Source organism: Panthera uncia, assembly GCF_023721935.1.
Source record: "Panthera uncia isolate 11264 chromosome C1 unlocalized genomic scaffold, Puncia_PCG_1.0 HiC_scaffold_3, whole genome shotgun sequence".
In the NCBI taxonomy this organism is placed as follows: Eukaryota; Metazoa; Chordata; class Mammalia; order Carnivora; family Felidae; genus Panthera; species Panthera uncia.
Window position 1 is genome coordinate 108,828,859 of NW_026057584.1, and position 19,908 is coordinate 108,848,766.

The following is a 19,908-nucleotide window of genomic DNA, read 5'->3' on the forward strand; positions in this document are numbered from 1 at the left end:
AGGACCCTTACACCTGTAGATGGGCACTCTGCCACTCAGCTGAAAGACTATTTACTAGCCTCCTTTATAGATGGGTGTGGCCATATGAAATGAAAACAGAAGTGTTTTGTAGCATTTTTTATAAGTGTCCTTAAATGAAGGTGTGACCTTCTACTCCTTGTCTTCTGTCACCCTGGAACTCAGATACGATAGCTGGAGTTCTAGCAGCTCTCTTGAATCTAAAGCACGAGGTCAAACTAGGGGTGGTAGGACCTTGGATCTCTGACCCTATGGAGTCCAGTACTATCCCTGGACTGTCTGCTTGAACCGTCTCTGCTATGGAGGACACCAGGCATGTTCCTCAGGCCTGGAGTGCTCCTTTTCCAGATATCCGAACAGCTGGCACTTCATCTTTTTAATGCCTCTATTCAAAGATGACTTCCTCAGTGAGGCCCTCCCTTTAAAACTCTTCTTAAATTCATAGCTCTGACTTTCCCTCACATAGCCACACCTCACTTTACTGTGCTTTGCAGATACTGTGCTTTTTGAAAATTGATGGTCTGTGGCAACCCTGTGTTAAGCAAGTCTACCAGCACCGTTTTCCCAACAGCATCTGCTTGCTTTGTGTCTGTGTCACATTTTGGTAACACTTTTTCATTATTATTATATTTGTTATGGTGATCGTGATCAGTGATCATGACTCACTGAAAGCTCAGATGATGGTTAGCATTTGTTAGTAATAAGGTATTTTTTAAAAAAGTTTATTTTGAGAGAGAGAGAGAGAGACAGAGAGAGAATGAGTGGGGGAAGGGCAACGGCAAAGAGACAGGGTGGACAGAGGATCCAAAGTGGGCTCCATGCTGACAGCAGAGAACCCATGTAGGGCTCGAACTCACGAATGGTGAGATCATGACCTGAGCTGGATGCTTAAATGACTGAGCCTCCCATATGCCCCAGCAATAAAGTATTTTTAAATTAAGGTATGTATATTGTTTTTAAAGACATAATGCTATCACAGGGTGCCTGGATAGCTCAGTTGGTAAAGTGTCTGGCTCTTGATTTCGGCTTGGGTCATGATCTCATGGTTTCTGGGATGGAGCCCCGTGTCAGGCTTTGCACTGACTCTGCCCCTCCCCTGCTTGTGAGTGCATGCTCCCTTAAATAAATAAACATTAAAAAAAAAAAAAAAAAGACCTAATGCTATTGCACACTTATTGTGTAAACATAACTTTTACATAAAATTCATTTGACTTGATTTATTGTGATATTCATTTTACTTTATTATTATTATTTTTTAAATGTTTATTTTTGAGAGACAGTCAGAGTACAAGTGGCGGAGGGGCAGAGAGGGAGACACAGAATCTGAAGCAGGCTCCAGGCTCTGAGCTGTCAGCACAGAGCCCGACACGGGGCTTGAACCTATGAACCTCGAGATCATGAGGTTGGGCACTTAACCTACTGAGCCACCTACGCGTCCCTTATTTTTTTAATCAAAAAAAATTTTTTTAGCATTTATTTCTTTGAGAGACCGTGCATGCAAGTAGGGGAGGGGCAGAGAGAGGGAGACAAAAGATTTGAAGCAGGCTCTGTGCTGTGAGCACAGAGCCTGATGTGGGGCTCGAATTCACAAACAGTGAGATCATAACCTGAACTGAAATCAAGAGTCAACCACTCAACTGACTGAGTTACCCAGGCGCCGTGATACTCACTTTACTGCAATACTTGCTTTATTGTGGTGGTCTGGAAATGAACCCACAATTTCTCTGAGGTATGCCTGTATCTGTCATTGCTTTTCTTAACTGTTTCTCTCCCCTGCTAAAACGTAAGCTCCAAGAGGATGGAGATGTACTTGTTTTGTACAAGGATGTGTCACAGTACCTGGTGTCAAGCCCTACAATTTGAGGCAGGATTACCATCAGTTTTCCAGTACAGAGAGGTAAGAGGAACTATCCAAATCAAGAGAGAACAGTAAAATGGAAAACATTTAATTTCCCATGCTGGGTTATCCAAGGTGTCTTTCAACGGAGTACTGAGGCTGAATGTGGGTAAGAATAATATTGTGGGTATTATATATATAAAATAATGGGTAAGAAGAATATTTCATGGCATACTAAATACAAATAAACAGCAGGTTTAATAACTGCAGACACAGCACAACCATACCCCTTACTGAACAAACAGCATGGGGGGATGGAGGCCTTTATGCCAAAATGCTAAGAGGGCAACGCCCGGTAACGGGAGTACAAAATGACTTGCCTTCCACCTGGGCTTTATCGGCATTTCATAAATACTGTACATGATATGTTATTTTTGCAGTCGGGGGAAGCAACGTTCCTCAATAAATTATTAACAAGTATACAAACAATCAGAAAACCTCCAAAGTAACCTGCATTTCACACGCTGGAAGTTCAGAGTCAAGGAGAGGAGGGAAAGAAAGTAGCGAGTAATTTCAAGATTTAACTAATCACATGTAAGTTTATCAAGAGAGTATTTTCAACAACATAGATCTTACTTCACTGCATAATAAGGCAACACAAACTGGCAGGGAATAAACTGTTAGATAATTAGCCCTTGGCTTGATTTATCTTGACCCTTATTTTCTATTTTTAATTTTATTTTTTTCTATTTTTATTTTTTTAATGCTATAAAAGTTTGTATTAAGAAAAAAGTTCAAATAAACCTTATACCACAAGAAACTAGAAAAAAAAAGAAACTAATCTGAAATTTAGTAGAGGAAGGAGATAACAAAGAAAAATCCGAAAGAGATAAACAGTAACATTACTGAAAGTAATGATCAGTTTTTCCAAAATAAATAAATAACACTGGCAATGTTTTAACTACATTAAGAAAAAAAGAGATAAGACTCAGAAACCAAAATGAGAAATGGAAAAGAAAATACAACAGATAGCCACAGAAGCTCTAGTTCAGGATATTCTTGGAGAAATGTTAATCCTTTTCATGATTCTGTTGAAGAAAGAAAATTAGTGCTAAAAGGGAAGCAAAAATGGGTTGTTTTCAAAAGGAGCCTTGTTAGGGAGTCTTCTCTTTCTTAAAAGGAATGAAATGCAAACAGTGCACCCCAAGGGATCGCGCTCTGCGGCTGAGGGTCCCAGGAGTCCGGCCCAAGGAGTGTCATGTGCCAATGAAGAGTGCTCCGGGAATGAACCTACCAGAGACCGGCCTCATGATGTCCATTGGCTCCACTTCTTCTTTAACTTTTATCTCAGGTACCGGAGGGCCCAACACAGAGGAGAGATTGCCGGCCACAGCGGCTGATGGTGGAGGGGCAGCTGCGATGGTAGTGACAGGAGGAGTGACGGGGACCGCTCCGGGAATGGTTGAGAGGGCGACGGCTGGCTGTGATGGGGGGCTCGTGGCTGCGATCATGGTTGGGATGGTCGGTGGAGGCTGCTGAGCCGTGGGAGGGACTGCAATGGTGGGCTGGTCATTGCTTTGACTGGACACGGTCTCCATGGACACAGTGACTGGAGTGGTCATTGATACGTGGATTTCTGACTTAGGCTTGGCACTGAAACACGAAAATGAAGATAATGTAGCAAACATCTCGGAGGATGGGTGTTTGTCCAGTTCTTTTTGTACAATGCACAGCACAACCCTAACTCTATTAGTTTGATTCTAGATATTGAACTTTAAGGTAAGTTTTAAAAATATCCCCACCTGGGCCCACCCTACCAAATTTTATAAGCAGTGATAAAATTAACTTAGAAAACAGCATTCACTTAAAGTCACATCATCAAAAGTCAAAGAACTTTTACTACATTAGTCTTTTTCTCCCCCAATTCCTTAATGCACATGTTGCCTTATGAAGTTTTGTTTTGAAATCACAATCATACTCACTTTGTCTGTAGTTTCTTGTAAACCTATTTCTTATAGAAGAGGAAGCTCACACACATGGTAATGATTCAAAAGAACACAAATTGAAGATAATTTTCTTCCACTTCACATACCCAGCCCCTTACCCAGAGGCATCACAACTTTCCAGCTGTTTTACCAGAATACTTCAGGCCTCTAATGTAGCTATACATTTAATGTTTAAAACTGTTTATCTGAGGCGCCTGGGTGGCTCTGTCGGTTAAGTGTCCGACTTCGGCTCAGTTCTCATGAGTTCGAGCCCCACAATGGGCTCTGTGCTGACAGCTTGGAGCCTGGAGCCTGCTTCAGATTCTGTATCTCCCTCTCTCTATGCCCCTCCCCTGCTCATGCTCTGTCTCTCTTTCAAAAAATTAATAAACATTAAAAAAAAATTAGAAAAAAACTATATATCCTATTTTTTTCAGTTTTATCAGAAGTAGTTCCTCATGTCATTACAAATTCTTCTTAAACATTATTTTTTAAAGTAAAAAAAAATATTTTTAAAGACTTTATTTTTGAATAATCACTACACCCAGCATGGGGCTCGAACTCAGGATCAAGGGTCACATGCTCTACCGACAGAGCTGGCCAGGTATCCCAGTAAAATATTTCATTTAATAGCTGTAAAGGTTTATATACTAATGCTGAAAATTCAGGATATGAAAAGCAGTACTTTTTAAGGTATGAAAAGTACCCCCTCAAGTTCAAGGCCAAAAACAATTGGATTTCCATAGGCAAAAAATTCAACATCAAACCAAATCTCATACCATATACAAAATTGAATTCCACATGGATCATAAATCTGAGTTTAAAATGTAAAACTATAAAAGTTTTATAAAAACACAACTCCCTCCCCCCAGGATTTAGTCAAGAGTTCTTAGACATGATACCAAAAGTACACTCCAAAGAAAAAAATGATAAATTGAGTTTTAGCAAAGTAAAGGCTTTTGCTAAAAAAAAGAAAATAAAATTAAGACTTTTGCTTTGCTAAAGACCACTTTAAGAAGTAAAAGACAAGGCACAGACTGAAAAAAAAATATTTGTGAAACACATTATGTTGATTCCACTTACATGAGGTACCCAGAGTAGTCAAATTCACTGAAAAAAGAAAAGTACAACAGTGGCCCCCGTCGGCTAGGAGGAGGGAAAATGGAAGTGGCTGAATAATGGGCATAGAGAGTTGCAGTTCTGCATAGATCTGGAGAGGGCTGCCTGAGAGTGAGAATATGCTTAACACCGATGAAATGTACACTTAAAAATGGTTAAGACAAACAAACCAAAACACATTATTATCTATGATAAAAGAATGATATTCACAATATATAAACAACTCTGTAAACTCAATACTGGGAAAACATACAGTCTCAATAGAAGACAACATGAATAAGGAACAAACTTATATGAATAAGGAACAAACACTAGAGAAAATATCCAGGAGGCAAACAGGCACATGAAAAGATGTTCAATACCATCAGCCATTAGAGTCGTGCAAATTAAAGTCTTGATGATATCCTACCACACCCCAATCAGACGGTGAAAATAAAACTTAAGATTTTATAATAGCAAGCACAGGAAAGGATGTAGAGCAACTTGATATACCAAAAACCTCCTAGCACTAATAAATGAGGTTAGCAAGGTTTTAGGATACAAGGATCTCACATGTTGCCGGTGGAAATTTGAAACGGTACAGCCAGTCTGCAAAACAGTTAGGAAGTTCCTTATAAAATGAAAAATACACGGACCATGTAACTTAGCAACTATACTCGGGATTTTTATCCCAGAGAAGTGAAAATATATGTCTACCAAGGAAGCTGTACCTGAATGTTCATAGCAGCTTTATTTCTAATAACCCCAAACCAGAACAATCCCAATGAACCTCAATAAGCAAACGGGTAAATAAGCATACGGGTATACCCATGTGATGTAACATTACTCACCCTAAAAAGAAGAAATTATTGATATATACTACAATTTGGATGGGTCTCAAAAGTACAACATTTGGTGAAAAAATAAGCCAGCATCATTAGGTATGAAAAAATATATATATTACATATATAGAGTATATATTTAATTTGAGATTCCATTTACATAAAACTCTCAAAATGAAAAAATTCTGGTGGGGCACAGCTAAGTGGCAAGGTATTATTAGGTTTGCGGGAAAGGTATGACTGTGAATAAGGGAATATCTTGGTGGCAACAAAAGAGGTTCACAATCTGATCATGATAATGGTTATATAAATCTATTCATGGATGAGATTTCAAATATACACCAAAGGGGGGAAAAACTGGTGACATTTTAATAAGGTCTGTAGTTGGTCAACAGCATTGTACTAATGCCAATTTTTTCACTTTGAAAAAATACGAGGGTTATGTAAGACGTAATCATTGGGGGAAGCTGGGTAAGGGTACATGGGAACTTTCTGCACTATTTTATAACTTTTTGTGAGTCTTAAATTATTTCAAAATAAGTAAATAAAGGTGGGGTACAGGAAAAGATTATTCTGGAATTAAAGAGAATTAATGTGGGAGTAATGATCTCTGAAAATTCTCTTTCATAAAAGCAACAAAAACTTGGCATTAACAATGTTTTCAGAACTCTGGAAATGAACAATGTAGCAAAATTATTCAAGAAAATCAGCCAAACCTCAGTAAGACCAATAAAGTCTGTGGTGTTTAACTTGCCCTATTTTTAACTGTTTTTTTTTTTGTTTTGTTTTGTTTTTTTAAAAAGAGAGAGAGAGAGAGAGAGAATGGGAGAGCGTGTAGGAGAACGTGTGCAAGCAGGGGAGGGGCAGAGGGAGAGGGGGACAGATCTGAAATGGGCTCAGTGCTGACAGTAGAGAGCCTGATACGGGGTTCAAATCCACGAACCATGAGATCATGACCTGAACTGAAGTCGGATGTTTAATCCACTGAGCCACCCAGGCGCCCCTGCCCTATTTCTCTCTCTCCCTTTCCACCGCCAATGGTAGGCTTGCTAACCACCAGTCCATGCTTACGGCAAAAACCATCAGCCTGGCAGCTACCAGAGGGGCTAGAGGCCCTTCAAACCCTCTTGACCAGAGAACTATCATTATACAAACTGGCTGCTCCCATTTGCAAGACTGTCTTATCTACCAGACCTGCTCAGTGTGAACACCTTTTACTTCTAGAGTACTGGAACAAATCAGACACAAGTGATCAGCTTCCCAGCTAACTGATAGGATGGTAACAAGTGGGGCAAACAATAAGCTACCCAAAAAGCTTTAAAGGAAAAGTTGGAGAATGAAATGTCCACAGGGGCTTCAAAAAGCTCCAACGTATTTCTGGCAAATTCAGGAAGCAATATATACATGTAGGACTGTGTGCGTACCTTGGGCTGTGCAGAGCCCAGGAAAGAACCAAGAAGGACACAGGTTCTCACCTCTGGCTCTGTGTAAGCGAAAAGAAAAAAGAGATGTAAAACTGCCTGCCTCAGTGTTGATGGGCTACCCCAAGACACACAAGGCCCTTAGCAAACACAGAGACTTACTGGTTCCAGGCATTCAAGGAAATCGGTTTAATCATTAGATGACTACAAAGCTAAGAGAGTATTCAGTGGCCACACTAGACAAAGACAGTGATTTTAAAGAATTATTTTACAAAAGTCCCTAAACAACCAAAACCCAACAACAAACCCCAGCAGCAACAACAAACCCCAGGGAAGTGTGGGAATCTGATTTCCAGAGTTGCCACACACCGTTTAAAATGTCAAGTTTTCAACAATAATTCTGAGGTATGTAAAGAAACAAAGCAATGTTTGAACATGGCGGGGGGAAGCAATAAAACGGTCACTAAGGATGCACAGGTGTTAGGCTTACTAGTCAGAGAATTTAAGTTAGCTATTGTAAATATGTTTAAAGAACTAAAGGAGATCATGGTTATAAGAACAGCCTAAAAATCATGTCTCAGCAACTGAGATTAATAAAGAGACAGAAATTATTAAAAAAAAGACCAAAAAGCAATTCTGCACTTGAAAAATATAAGAGTTGAAAGGAAAACAGAAAATCACTAACAAGACTCAAAAGTGTATTTCTGGGGCACCCAGCTACCTCAGTTGGTACAGCATGTGACTCTTGATCTCGGGGTCATGAGCTGGAGCCCCACATTGGGCAAAGAGATTATATATATAAAATATATATATATATATATATATATATATATGTATGTGTGTGTGTGTGTGTGTGTGTATATATATATATATATATATATATATATATATATATATTGCATCGGATTCTGTGTCTCCCTCTCTCTCTGCCCCTCTCCTCCTCATGCCCTGTCTCTCTCTCAAAAATAAATAAACATTAAAAAAAAAAAAACTTAAAAAAAGGGTGGGTACACAGGAGGAAAAATAAACAGAGCCTCAGAGAACTTTGGGACAGCAATAACTGTACCAACATACACATACATAATGGGAGTCCCAGAAGCAAAGAGAGAATGGGGCAGAAACAATATCTGAAGAAACTGTGCCAAAGACTCCCCAGATTTGATGAAAAACATCAATCAACCAACTTGTGTAGGAAAAGGTGAAAAAACGCACACCTAGACACATAATTAAATTGTCAAAATGCACGAATATATATATTAAAAAAAAATTTTAAGTAGACTCCACACCCAATGTGGGACTTGAACTCATGACCCAGAGATCAAGAGTCACATGCTCTACCAACTAAGCCAGTCAAGGTACCCCCCAAGGAATTACTTAAAAGTGAAATTCTGTAATTTGATCGCACCAAAAAAGGGAATATATGGCAAAATACTAAAAGTTAAATCTAGTTGAATAATACTGTGTTCTCTATTTTGTTCTACATTTACAGGTTTTCATATTAAGAACTCCAAAAAAGCACGTTATGAGATAAAGTTGAAGATATCGTCTGCAAAGAAAAAGAGATTTTCAATTTAAACTTCTCCCAGCCATTGTATTATTTAAGAGTGTAAGCAGGAATTCTGTTTATGGAAAGATGGCCTGGACATACTTTTTCATATTCTTCCTAGTTAATTATAGCTGAAATCATGAGTATTACATATAAAACCAACAAAACAGCTGCTGAGAGATGAAGGCAGACTGGCTAGGGCGCTCAGGACCAAAGGAAGACATAGCAGTGAGTTCCCTGGGTTTCCTTTCTGACTGTGCTCCAGTCTGGGTCCTGGAAGGCCATAATACAGAAATGTCAAAGGGCACAGACAAAAATCCCAAGAAAAATCTGCTCAAGGAACCAAGACAGGAGCAGCTGAGCAAGACAGGAGACTTCTAGACAATAACTGCTCTCCCAGTGAAACACCACAGAAACGACTGTGGTCCCAATTCCCACGCTCTCCGGCAAAGGCTGTGGAGAACCTAGACTTCTACACTTGCCAGGCTGTAATGAGGCAGCGTGATTCTCTTTCCGCCATCTCACTATTGAAGTGGTGTCAAAAGAGGTCAAGCAGGAAACCTGGCCTTCAACTCTCCACTTGGCAGTGAGAAGGCAATGCTTTCCCTTCCCCAGTTGCGGCCATGTGAGAGGAGGACTGCCAAAACATTAAGCTAGAAATAAACTCCAGGGTCTTCTAAGACCATAAAGGTCCAGGTCCAAACAGAAAACCACTTGTCTAACCAAGAGCCAAGAAAATCACAACTTGAACAGGAGATGAATGATGTCGGGTAGCATCTGACAAGGATGTAGAGATCATAAAAATGCTTCAACAAGCAATGACAAATTCAAAAGACGAAAAACAAATTTAAAAGATAAAAAAAACCAGAAAAATCTCAGCAAAGCAATCAAAGTTATAAAAAGATCCAAATTTAAATTACAGAAGTGAAAAACAATAACTGACCAAATATACTCACTGGACATTCTCAGGAGCACAGTGGAGATAGAATCAGTGGGGTTGAGGACAGATCAATATACTTTACCTAATCTCAACAACAGAGAGAAAGGAGACTTAGACTCCAGAGTGATGGCCCTGCCCACTGTTAGAGTTTGGAGTTGAGGCCACTGGCTGGCCAATGAACTCACAAGTGTAGGTAGTGTGCCACATGAGGGGCAAGTCTTTTGCTACCACCACAAGGGTCCGTGGCCCAGTGAATGGAGTTTGATAGTAATTCTTGCTAAAAATAAAAACAAAAAGAGTAAGGGCAGAAAAAGGACATTTCCTGATTTGCAAAGGGTCAAAAATTGACATCTTACATACTGTTTGTCTGCTGCAAAAGAGATGCTCTAACAAATCAGAAAGTAAATCAAGAAAAAAGGAAATATACGTCACCAGGGATGAGATGAAGGGAATTCAGACTGTGAAGGACAAAGGAAACACAAGGGATAACAGCTGGGCACCGAGTCCAGAGAGCAACCAGTGAAGACTGGAGTAGGTGGAAGCAAGGCTTTAAGGAGGGAGGGATGTAAACTAGAAAAAAATGGAACTGACAGAGATCTGATAGGTCTGCCTGTATTTGGAGAATTTCTATAGGTTTCGGGGAGAGTCTGAGGATGAATTAGTACTATGTGATTTGTTTTAAAGTTCGTATTTTAAATTTATTTTAACAGCTTTTGGATTTACTTTCTAAATCTGTTTTCTATTTTATAACATTAAAAAAATTTTTTTAATGTTTATTCATCTTTGAGAGAAAGAGACAGAGCATGACTGGGGGAGGGGCAGAGACAGAAGGAGACACAGAATCCGAAGCAGGACCCAGGCGCCAAGCTGTTAGCAGAGCCAGATGCAGGGCCCGAACCCATGAACCGCAAGATCATGACCCGAGCTGAAGTTAGACGTTCAACTGACTCAGACACCCAGGTGCCTCTCTATTAAAAGAAAACTTTTTATTTTATTTTATTTTATTTATTTTTGGGACAGAGAGAGACAGAGCATGAACGGGGGAGGGGCAGAGAGAGAGGGAGACACAGAATCGGAAACAGGCTCCAGGTTCCGAGCCATCAGCCCAGAACCTGACGCGGGGCTCGAACTCACGGACCGCGAGATCGTGACCTGGCTGAAGTCGGACGCTTAACCGACTGCGCCACCCAGGCGCCCCAAAAGAAAACTTTTTAATGTTTGTTTTTGAGAGACAGAGAGACAGAGTGTGAACAGAGGAAGGGCAGAGAGAGAGGGAGACAGAATCCGAAGCAGGCTCCAGGCTCTGAGCCGACAGCACAGAGCTTGATGCGGGGCTTGAACTCATTGAACCAAGAGATCATGAGCTGAGCTGGTCAGACGCTTAACTGACTGAGCCACCCAGGTGCTACCCCCTCCCCCATTTTATATTTTAATCTTCCTTAATCTTTTGGCTTGGAATTGGTAATATAGTCACGTTTCATTTTTTTTTTTTTAAGCTCTATGTCCAATGTAGGGCTTGAACCCATAATCTTAAGATCAAGAGTCGCATGCTCTGCGCAAGCCAGCCAGGTGCCCCAGTGATACATTCACGTTTCAAAGGATGTACTGGGAACTCTTGTTCCCTCCCTTAACCCTCCACTATCTCCACACAACACCACTCTACTGCAGTGTTTCACTGAATCTAAGCTGCCAGTAATTATACACCGATGTCGTGTAGCACTTAAAAATAATTAATGACAACATTAACACATCCTTACTTTTAACTCACATATTGGTTTCTGAGATGTTGACATGTATATGTTTGATCTTGTATCATAGTATATTTTGTATGGTTTTTGTTTTATATTTATTTCTTTTAAAAATTTTGCTTTTTCGGGGCAACTGGGTGGCTCAGTTGGTTGCGTGTCCAACTTCGGCTCAGGTCATGATCTCGCAGTCTGTGAGTTTGAGCCCCGCATCAGGCTCTATGCTGACAGCTCAGAGCCTGGAGCCTGCTTCGGATTCTGTGTCTCCCTCTCTCTCTGCCCCTCCCCTGCTCATGCTCTGTCTCTCTCTGTCAAAAATAAATAAACATTAAAAAAATGTTTTTTAATTTTGCTTTTTCCATTTCTATCCTCTATGTCTACACTGTTTTCTATTTTAATTTTACCTTCATTCTGTGGTTTCTTCTAGATCTTTACTGAGTTCTATCCCTTCACATGTCATCCCTTTATGTCCTGTCACTTAGTCTGCATTTCATCCTTTGTGTGTTTTCCATCAGTGAGGTGGTGCTAACGTCATTAAGTAATTTAAATTCACAGTCAGAATTTTAAAATAAGTTTCACACTTATTCTGTAGCACTTTTCTGGTGCATGTTCTTACTGAACAAATGAGTATATTTTGTTGCTCTTTTCCTATGTTTTAATTTTAGTTATCTTCACATGAATATCCTTTTATTACTCATCAGTGAATGAGGTGGGCTATTCCTAAAAGCAGCAATTTCCATGAGATTCCTTTCACTTGGGCGTGGGAGTGTGGGGAGACTGCTCTGGTTTCAGCTAGTTATTTTTCACCGTCCAAATGCTCCCTTCTTTCAGGTGGCACAGGAACAGACTGCCCACTGCAAGGAAGGCCATCTGGGTGCCTGCATGCGCGGGGCCCTACCTCCACAATCTACCTCGGAACCATATTAAGTCTGGGAAAGACTCTGCAAATAGCCCCTGCTCACCTAAGTTTCTGCACATACAGTTGCTTACAAGGAATGTACTTTTGTATGTCACAGACGCTTCAGTTACTGTATTTTTTTCCCAGCACTTTAAAAGTTAACTCTAGTGCTACTTAAAAAAAACAAACAAACAAAAAAAACACTTGAAAAACAAAGATAATGTATTAAATTTGTAAAGTTCAGTATCTAATGTTGGCAACAATGTGGAGAAAATGGGAACACATTTCATGAGGATATAAACAGATACAGTGACTGGAAATCAGAATTTAATCTCCACATTTAATTTGACCCAGTAACGCTACTTCCAGAAATGTATTCCAGAGAAATGTTTGCGAAGGGGCTCAATGATAAAGATTCACTGCAGTATTTATTACAGTGATAAATGGAAATAATTTAAGTGTTCATTAATGGAGGACTAATTATGGCACCAACACTTCTGAGAACATCACACAGTAAAGGAATAGGAATACAGTCTCTTTTTCTGGTTTTTCGTTTTTCTGATCTCCTAAGAGGACATGTCTGAACACGTGGTCTTTGTACCAGGTCTATTCTCTATACTCACTGTCGATGGGCTCTCTTCCACTCTCACGGTGTTAGAAACATGTATCTGCCAAAACTTAATCACCAGCATAGACCTCTATCTTCAATTCTAGGACTGTATCTACTTCAGAATTTTATATCCAACTATACATTTGATATCTCCACTTGGCTGTGTCTAACCACCTGGAGATCTCAAGAGTAAAATATTTAGAACTAAACTTAAAAAGTTTTTTCTCTCGGAGTGCCTGGGTGGCTCAGTTGGTTAAGTGTCTGACTTCGGCTCAGGTCATGATCTCACGGTTTGTGAGTTCAAACCCCGCGTCGGGCCCTGTGCTGACAGCTCAGAGCCTGGAACCTGCTTCAGATTCTGTGTCTCCCTCTATCTCTGCCCCTCCCCTGCTTACGCTCTGTCTCTGTCTCTCAATAATAAATAAACACTAAAAAATTTTTTTTAAAGAAAAAGTTTTTTCTCTCCTATTCCCATAGGCTTCCTTACTTCAGAAAGAATAATTCCTTATCTGCAGTCGCTCAGGCAAAACCTCCTAGCCGGACTTCTCCCTTTCTGTCAGAAAATTCTGTCAGCTGTACCTTCAAGATACAACCAGAATCTGAACTCTTTTGAAGACTTTTACTACCTCCACAGTGGTCCATGCCTCTATGATAGTCTAAGGTTGTATTATTTCTCACTTGGTCTCCCTGCTTCCACTCTTACTTCCTTGCAGTTTATTCCCAGCACAGTAGCCAGAGCAGTTCTTGTAAAAAAATGTCAAATCATGTCACTCCTATGCCTTAGACCTCTGATGGCTCAGTCTTACCCAGAATAAAATCGAAAGGACACTGAATGATCCACAAAGCCCTACATCATCTGGCCCTCAGTTATATCTCTGAACCATGCTGTGCAACTCTCCTCTCGTTCTAGGCTGGTTTCTCTTGCTGTTCCTTGTATATACCTAACATATAGATAGTTCTGACTTTGTGCAGTGTGTGAATCATACGTATATATGTGTAACTACATTATACCAGTCTCCCACAAATGCAGTTCAAATTTGAGCTACCACTCACTATAATATTAACTGTGAGTAGTTATATAAACTTTAAGCAATTTTATGCAAACTTCGCTGCTGCCTCCTCAGTCCATAAATCACTATGTAACTAACAGATGTGCATCAGGATCTATGACCAATCACATCACTTCCTTCGAAATTTGTCCATGACTGGTTACTGAATCTGTTATTCAGTTTATGCGGACAGCAAAGTGTGGAGCTGTGCAGTCTCTTATTTCCCAGAGACAAACCCAGGTGAAATTTTATAATAATGGATGACAGAGAGCAAAAACTGGCCAACGCAGATAAAAATGCAGAGAAAAAAACAGTCATTCTGGAAGTGAAATTGGATGTGATTAGAAGATTTGAAACCAGCAACAGCAAAGAGAAGACAGGATGAGCACTAGGCCTGTATGAAGATACGGCATGGACCACACAGACAGAATCCAATGAATTGGACTTTGACTTTACCGACAAAGACGGTAAAGTCGCTTATCATCTTTTAGTTTAAATTGCACTGGGCACAGAAAGCTGCTGTGGCAAAATGTAGTATTGACTTCTACTTTGGACTGAGGACTATTCAATCCTATTCAGGTCTAAGTGGTAAAGTTAGCTGGCACAATGAAAGAAAAAGGCCAATTTCAAGGAGAATGGGAAAAAAAAAAAAAACAACCCATGAAAACAAAACAACAAATCCTTTCCTGGCCAATAAAGGCTGGTTTACTTCAAAGTTAAGTAATTAATTAACTTTAATTTAACGAATTAATGTTAAGCTATCTGATGAAGCTGCTAGCACAGTGAAAAGATTCTGCTTTGAAATGTGCACTTGTACTCCACGTGTTAGTTATGGCAGAGGGTTTTGATAAAAAGGATGAAGATATCCCTAGAAGTGAGGCTGGCAAAAAATTTCACATTAAATGAACTCTTGGAGACAATTTGCCAACACTGAAAAGATACAGGATACAATGTCAGAAGCAGACCGAAACTTAGAAAGGAGTATGACAATTCACCAACACACGGAAGGACTGTCGCTCTGCGTCAAGTTACACAATGTGAAGGCGGCAAGCGCTGTTCAAACTACTCTTGATTAGTTTTTAGAAGACACTTTAGTTCTCAATGTTTCTCATGTTTAAATTACAGTGTACCAAGTAAGTGTTAGTTTTACTACTTTTTTCACTTCCTTATATATAACTGACAATGAGAGAGTTTTGAGTATTTTCAGTGTTTTTAAAGATCCTAGAGTAAGTACAATCCCACCCCCTACAATTATGATTATTTTTCACAGCTGCCCCTTGAATGGTTATTTGTACTTTTCTGCACTACTGCGTAAAGTAACGACCGCATGTCCTCCCACATAATTCCTGGCCCCGCTCTTTGCTCTGACTCATGCAGCTGGACATCAGGCAGCATGTGGCGCTTCCTTCCAGCCCTTCAACCTCTGCTCAGAGAAGGCTTTCTGGATGGTGTCACCTCTGCCTCCCATCGCTTTACGTTCCCTTCACACTGCCTCCTTTTCCTTCACATATTTGTTTCTCTACACCCACTAGAAAATAAGCTTAAGGAGAATGGACACTTTGTCTTGGTCACTCTTCTATATTCCCAGATTCTAAAACAGTACCTGGCACATACAAGGCATTCATAATTTTCTTCTTGAATGAAGTTTTATGAAGTACATCTAAATACATTAACATGGCAAGCTGTTACTGACAGAAGTAAAAATGGCAAGATACAGAACACTCTAATCAGCAAGATCCTGTTTTTAAGACTCAATCTATCTACCTGTGTACATAGACAAAAGATGCAGAAAGATACTTAATACTGTTACCAATCAATATTAATTCTAGCTAGTGGGACTGGCAAGGTGGGTGGGGAACAGGACAATGATTTTAACTTTACACTTTAAATGTTCTTACATTGCCTCTCTTTCCCAAAATAGTGTTACTGGTGGAATGAAGAACAAAGAAAGCAGCATGTATTAACTACTGACATGATGCCATTTTTTTTTTTTTAATTTTTTTTAACGTTTATTTATTTTTGAGACAGAGAGAGACAGACCATGAACAGGGGAGGGGCAGAGAGAGAGGGAGACACAGAATCCGAAATGGGCTCCAGGCTCTGAGCTGTCAGCACAGAGCCCGACGCGGGGCTCCAACCCACAGACCGCGAGATCATGACCTGAGCCGAAGTCGGACGCTTAACCGACTGAGGCACCCAGGCGCCCCAACATGATGCCATTTTTGATAGCAACGATAACTGTGTGTTTACTATGAGGCAGGCTCTGTTTTAAACACTTTAAATGCATCATTTCATTTAAATACACAAGAATCCAATGAAGCAGATATTATAAGTACGGCTATTTCATAAATAAGAATCAGAGAGGCTGAGAAATATGTCCAGGTCACACAGCTAGAATGTGGATATAAAAAGATGCACACAGGCAAATCATGTAAAATTTGTCACATGTTAGACTCTTTCCTCCTCAATTGTGTGCAGTTGGAACCAAGAGTGATAACATTTATGTGCTCACCCTGCAGGCCTAGGTGACCCAGATGTACTCCGCATAGAGCTTTCCACTCGAGGGCTAGCCACTTCAGGAGGCTGAGGAGGAATGAGGGTTTTCCGAACTGCCATTCTGAAAGAGACCAGACAAACCCAGAAAACAACAGTCCGAGGGCATTAAAGGATAAGAAGTAAATATTTGCTAGGCATAACTATGGCAAAATAAAAACACTACATTTGCTAGGCATTTTTTAAAATGGTTTTTAAAATTTTATCCAAATACTATAGATATGTTATTGAAAATGCCGAATTGCACTAAAAAGCTTTTAACAAAACACAGGTCCCCTCCATCTCTCCCCATTTCCTGCCCATCTCTCTCCAGGAAGCAACCACTGTGACTCTTTTAGCTGCTGCTTCGACCACGCCACATCTCCTTTCTACTTATTATCAAACTTAACATCCGTATTAAGTGTTCCCGATCACTGTTGTGTTTACATGTTTATGTTGACCTGAGAAAAAGTTCCTGGAAGTCAAGTGAAAGAAAGGTGACCAAGTTAGCGTCACTGTGCCATCCAGTAGAGGCCATGTGTGGCTCAGATGGGAACCAGCGGGCTCAGCAATGTGGAAGCTGTAAGTGTGACATGGGCAGTGTCGGCAGAGTGCTGGAAGCAAATGCCAGATGAGTGGGCTGAGAGAAAATGGCTTGAACCAGAATACACCATTTTGCAAAGCCTAATTAATGGATCCAGACAGTGATCACCAAGTCTGCTAACATCTCAAAATGGGGGACTACCAGACATTTTAATTTATAAACTGGTCTTGCCAAAAATAAAAAATAATAAAAAAAGAATCTATTCAAGCTTTAGATTCAAGTAACAAGAGACAACGTGGTAGGGACAAGAACAGCAAAACCAAACTACAGGGGTAGTGGGCTAAATTGATATCCAAGTCCTAATCCCTGTACCTGTGAATGTAATAGAGTCTTTGTGAGTGTAATTTAGTTAGAGATCTCAAGGTTAAGATCTTTCTGGTGTGGAGGGTAGACCCTAAATCCAATGACTGGTATCCTTATCACGGAAAGGAGAGATATTTGAGACAGAGAGACACAGGAAAGGTCACGTGAATACAGAAGAAGAGACTGGCGTGATATTCCCACAGCCAAAGGATTGCCAATAGCCACCAGAAGTTAGCAAGGAGGCATGGAATGGATTCTCCCTGGTGCATACACAAGGGAACACCCTGCTGACATCCTGATTTTAGATTTCTAGCCATCAGAACTGTGAGGGTAAGTTTTTTTTTTAAAGATTTGATTTTTATTTATTTTTGAGAGAGAGAGAGAGAAAGAGACAGAAGGCACAAGTGAGTGAGGGACAGAGAGAGAGAGAGAGAGAAGTGGGGCTCAAGCTCACCCAAAGTAGGGCTCAAGCTTACCCGATGTGGGACTTGAATTCATGAACCGTGAGATCATGACCTGAGCTGAAGTCAGATGCTTAATGACTGAGCCTCCCAGGCGTCCTAAAAGATTTATTTTTAAGCAATCTCTACACTCAACATGGGGCTCGAACTCACAACCCTGAGATCAAGAGTTGCATGCTCCACCGACTGAGCCAGCCAGGCACCTCTGTGAGAATAAATTTCTGTTGTTTTAAGCCACCAGATTTGTGGTAATTTGTTATAGCAGTTCTAAGAAACACAAAGGGGATGTAACTGACAAAACCCTGGGAAAGACAGGGAAGGAGAGGAAAAAATTTACAGGACAAAAGACCAAGTTTCTTCAACAAATAAATCGCAAGGAAAAAAGAGATGAATGAAATCTATATATAGAAGAGCCTTAGGAGACATATCAACTAAATACAATGTGGGCACCTTATCAGAATACTGATTCAAATAAATTAAAACAAAAAAGTTGTGACCTCTGAGACCCCTAGAGATTTGAACTAGATATTTGATATTATGAGGTTATACTTTTTCATAAGTATCTCTCAATAGACACATGCCGAAATGTATACAAATGAGAAGATGTACTATTTAGGATTTGCTTCAAAATAATATAGTAGAAGGGGGTGGGTAGGCATCTAGATTAAACATAATTGATTGGCCATGAGGTGATAAGCTGATAACTGAAATTGAATGATGGGTATAACATTCATATGTTCAAAATTTTGTTACGTTTAAAGTTTCCCATAATAAAAAGTAAGACATAAGACCAATTCCACTAACTACCCCCGCAGAAAACGAAGAAAACAATTAAACATAGTGAGATACACCACTCTATATCCACAGACTAACCAAACTTAAAGAGTGTCAACAACAAGTGCCGGTGATGATGAATGCGATGACCCCCCTCCCTCCCTGCCTGCTTGGAGCATACGTAGGTACCTACCAGAGTTGCACATAAAGCATAGCCTACAACCCAGCCAATCCCCTCCTAGGTATGTAACAAATACATTTAGCTATGTGTCAAAGGTCATGCACAAAAATGTTCAGGATAACATATGGCCCCAAACTGGAAACAACCCAAACATCCATGGATAAACTATGGTACTGTTATTTAATGGCATCTCACATAGCAATAAAAATACTACAATCACATACAATTAACGTGGATGAACTAAACAAAGGGAAGGAAGATGGAGTCATACAAAAACACGTAATATATGAGTCAACACAAATGCCACAAGAAGCAAAGCAAGTCAACAAGGTCAAAAGATAAACTGCTTAATTCCCTTTGGGAGAAAGTATTGGTAGTATTCTGTTTCTTGCCTAGATAGTGGTTGCATGCTGTGTTCACTCGGTGCTAAATTACCCCATACCAGCATTATCTATGCAGTTTTCTATACCTCAGTGAAAACGTGGAGAGAGAAAGAAACTGGAAGAAAAAATGGAGTTAGCAAACTCCTTTATTTTCTTTGGAAATAGGAGCAAAAAAACCCGTGAGAGCATATTTTTGCTTTCTATGTGAAGGAAACACCAGCGAGAACACACTGGTAAACAGGTGAGAGGGAGGAGAGCTACAGCACTGTTCTCAGCAGGCTAGAAAGGCAGCGGTCAGGGGCTCCAGAGCGAAGGGCTAAGAGTCTGTCCACAGTAAAAGATGAGATGAGTAGAGTGTGGGATACAGATGCCGGCAGGTAGGGAGATTGAAAGCTAGAGTTGTTCTCTTTTGGGTGTTTCCATTTTTCTCAAAAAAGTAGGGATCAAGTTCATTAGCTGGTAGTGAACATGGGTAAGGAAGTGTGGGAGTTCTGAGAGGAACAGGGGGCAACTGTCCAGGAGAGTGGCTTAGGACAGCATCCTATGCTGTTCTTCAAGATCCTAGTGGAGGTCTCTGAGGTTAAGCAAGGCCAGTCAACACGGTTGTTTACCCCACCACAATCTGCTGCGCAAATTCAGCAGAAAGTTGGATTTGACTCTGGTTTTGACAAAGTGAAGAGG

At 40.2% G+C, this 19,908-nt stretch overlaps 1 protein-coding gene and 1 non-coding gene across 12 annotated transcripts in view; one reads left to right on the forward strand and one right to left on the reverse strand.

Annotated features, from left to right (window-relative positions):
• SAP130 (Sin3A associated protein 130) overlaps positions 1-19,908 on the reverse strand; it is an 80,962-nt gene that overhangs the window by 14,281 nt on the left and 46,773 nt on the right. For 8 of the 11 annotated variants that reach the window (XM_049615798.1, XM_049615804.1, XM_049615795.1 and 5 more), the window contains 2 exons: positions 16,502-16,606; positions 3,150-3,508 (listed from right to left, as the gene is read on the reverse strand). In XM_049615798.1, the coding sequence (XP_049471755.1) occupies positions 3,150-3,508; positions 16,502-16,606 (464 nt within the window). The remainder of the gene's footprint in view (positions 1-3,149; positions 3,509-16,501; positions 16,607-19,908) is intronic. The other 3 variants (XM_049615801.1, XM_049615799.1, XM_049615800.1) reach the window with 1 other exon arrangement.
• On the forward strand, positions 9,819-9,972 carry LOC125912000 (small nucleolar RNA SNORA62/SNORA6 family). The gene has a single exon (XR_007454568.1). It is a non-coding gene; the product is annotated as a small nucleolar RNA SNORA62/SNORA6 family (small nucleolar RNA).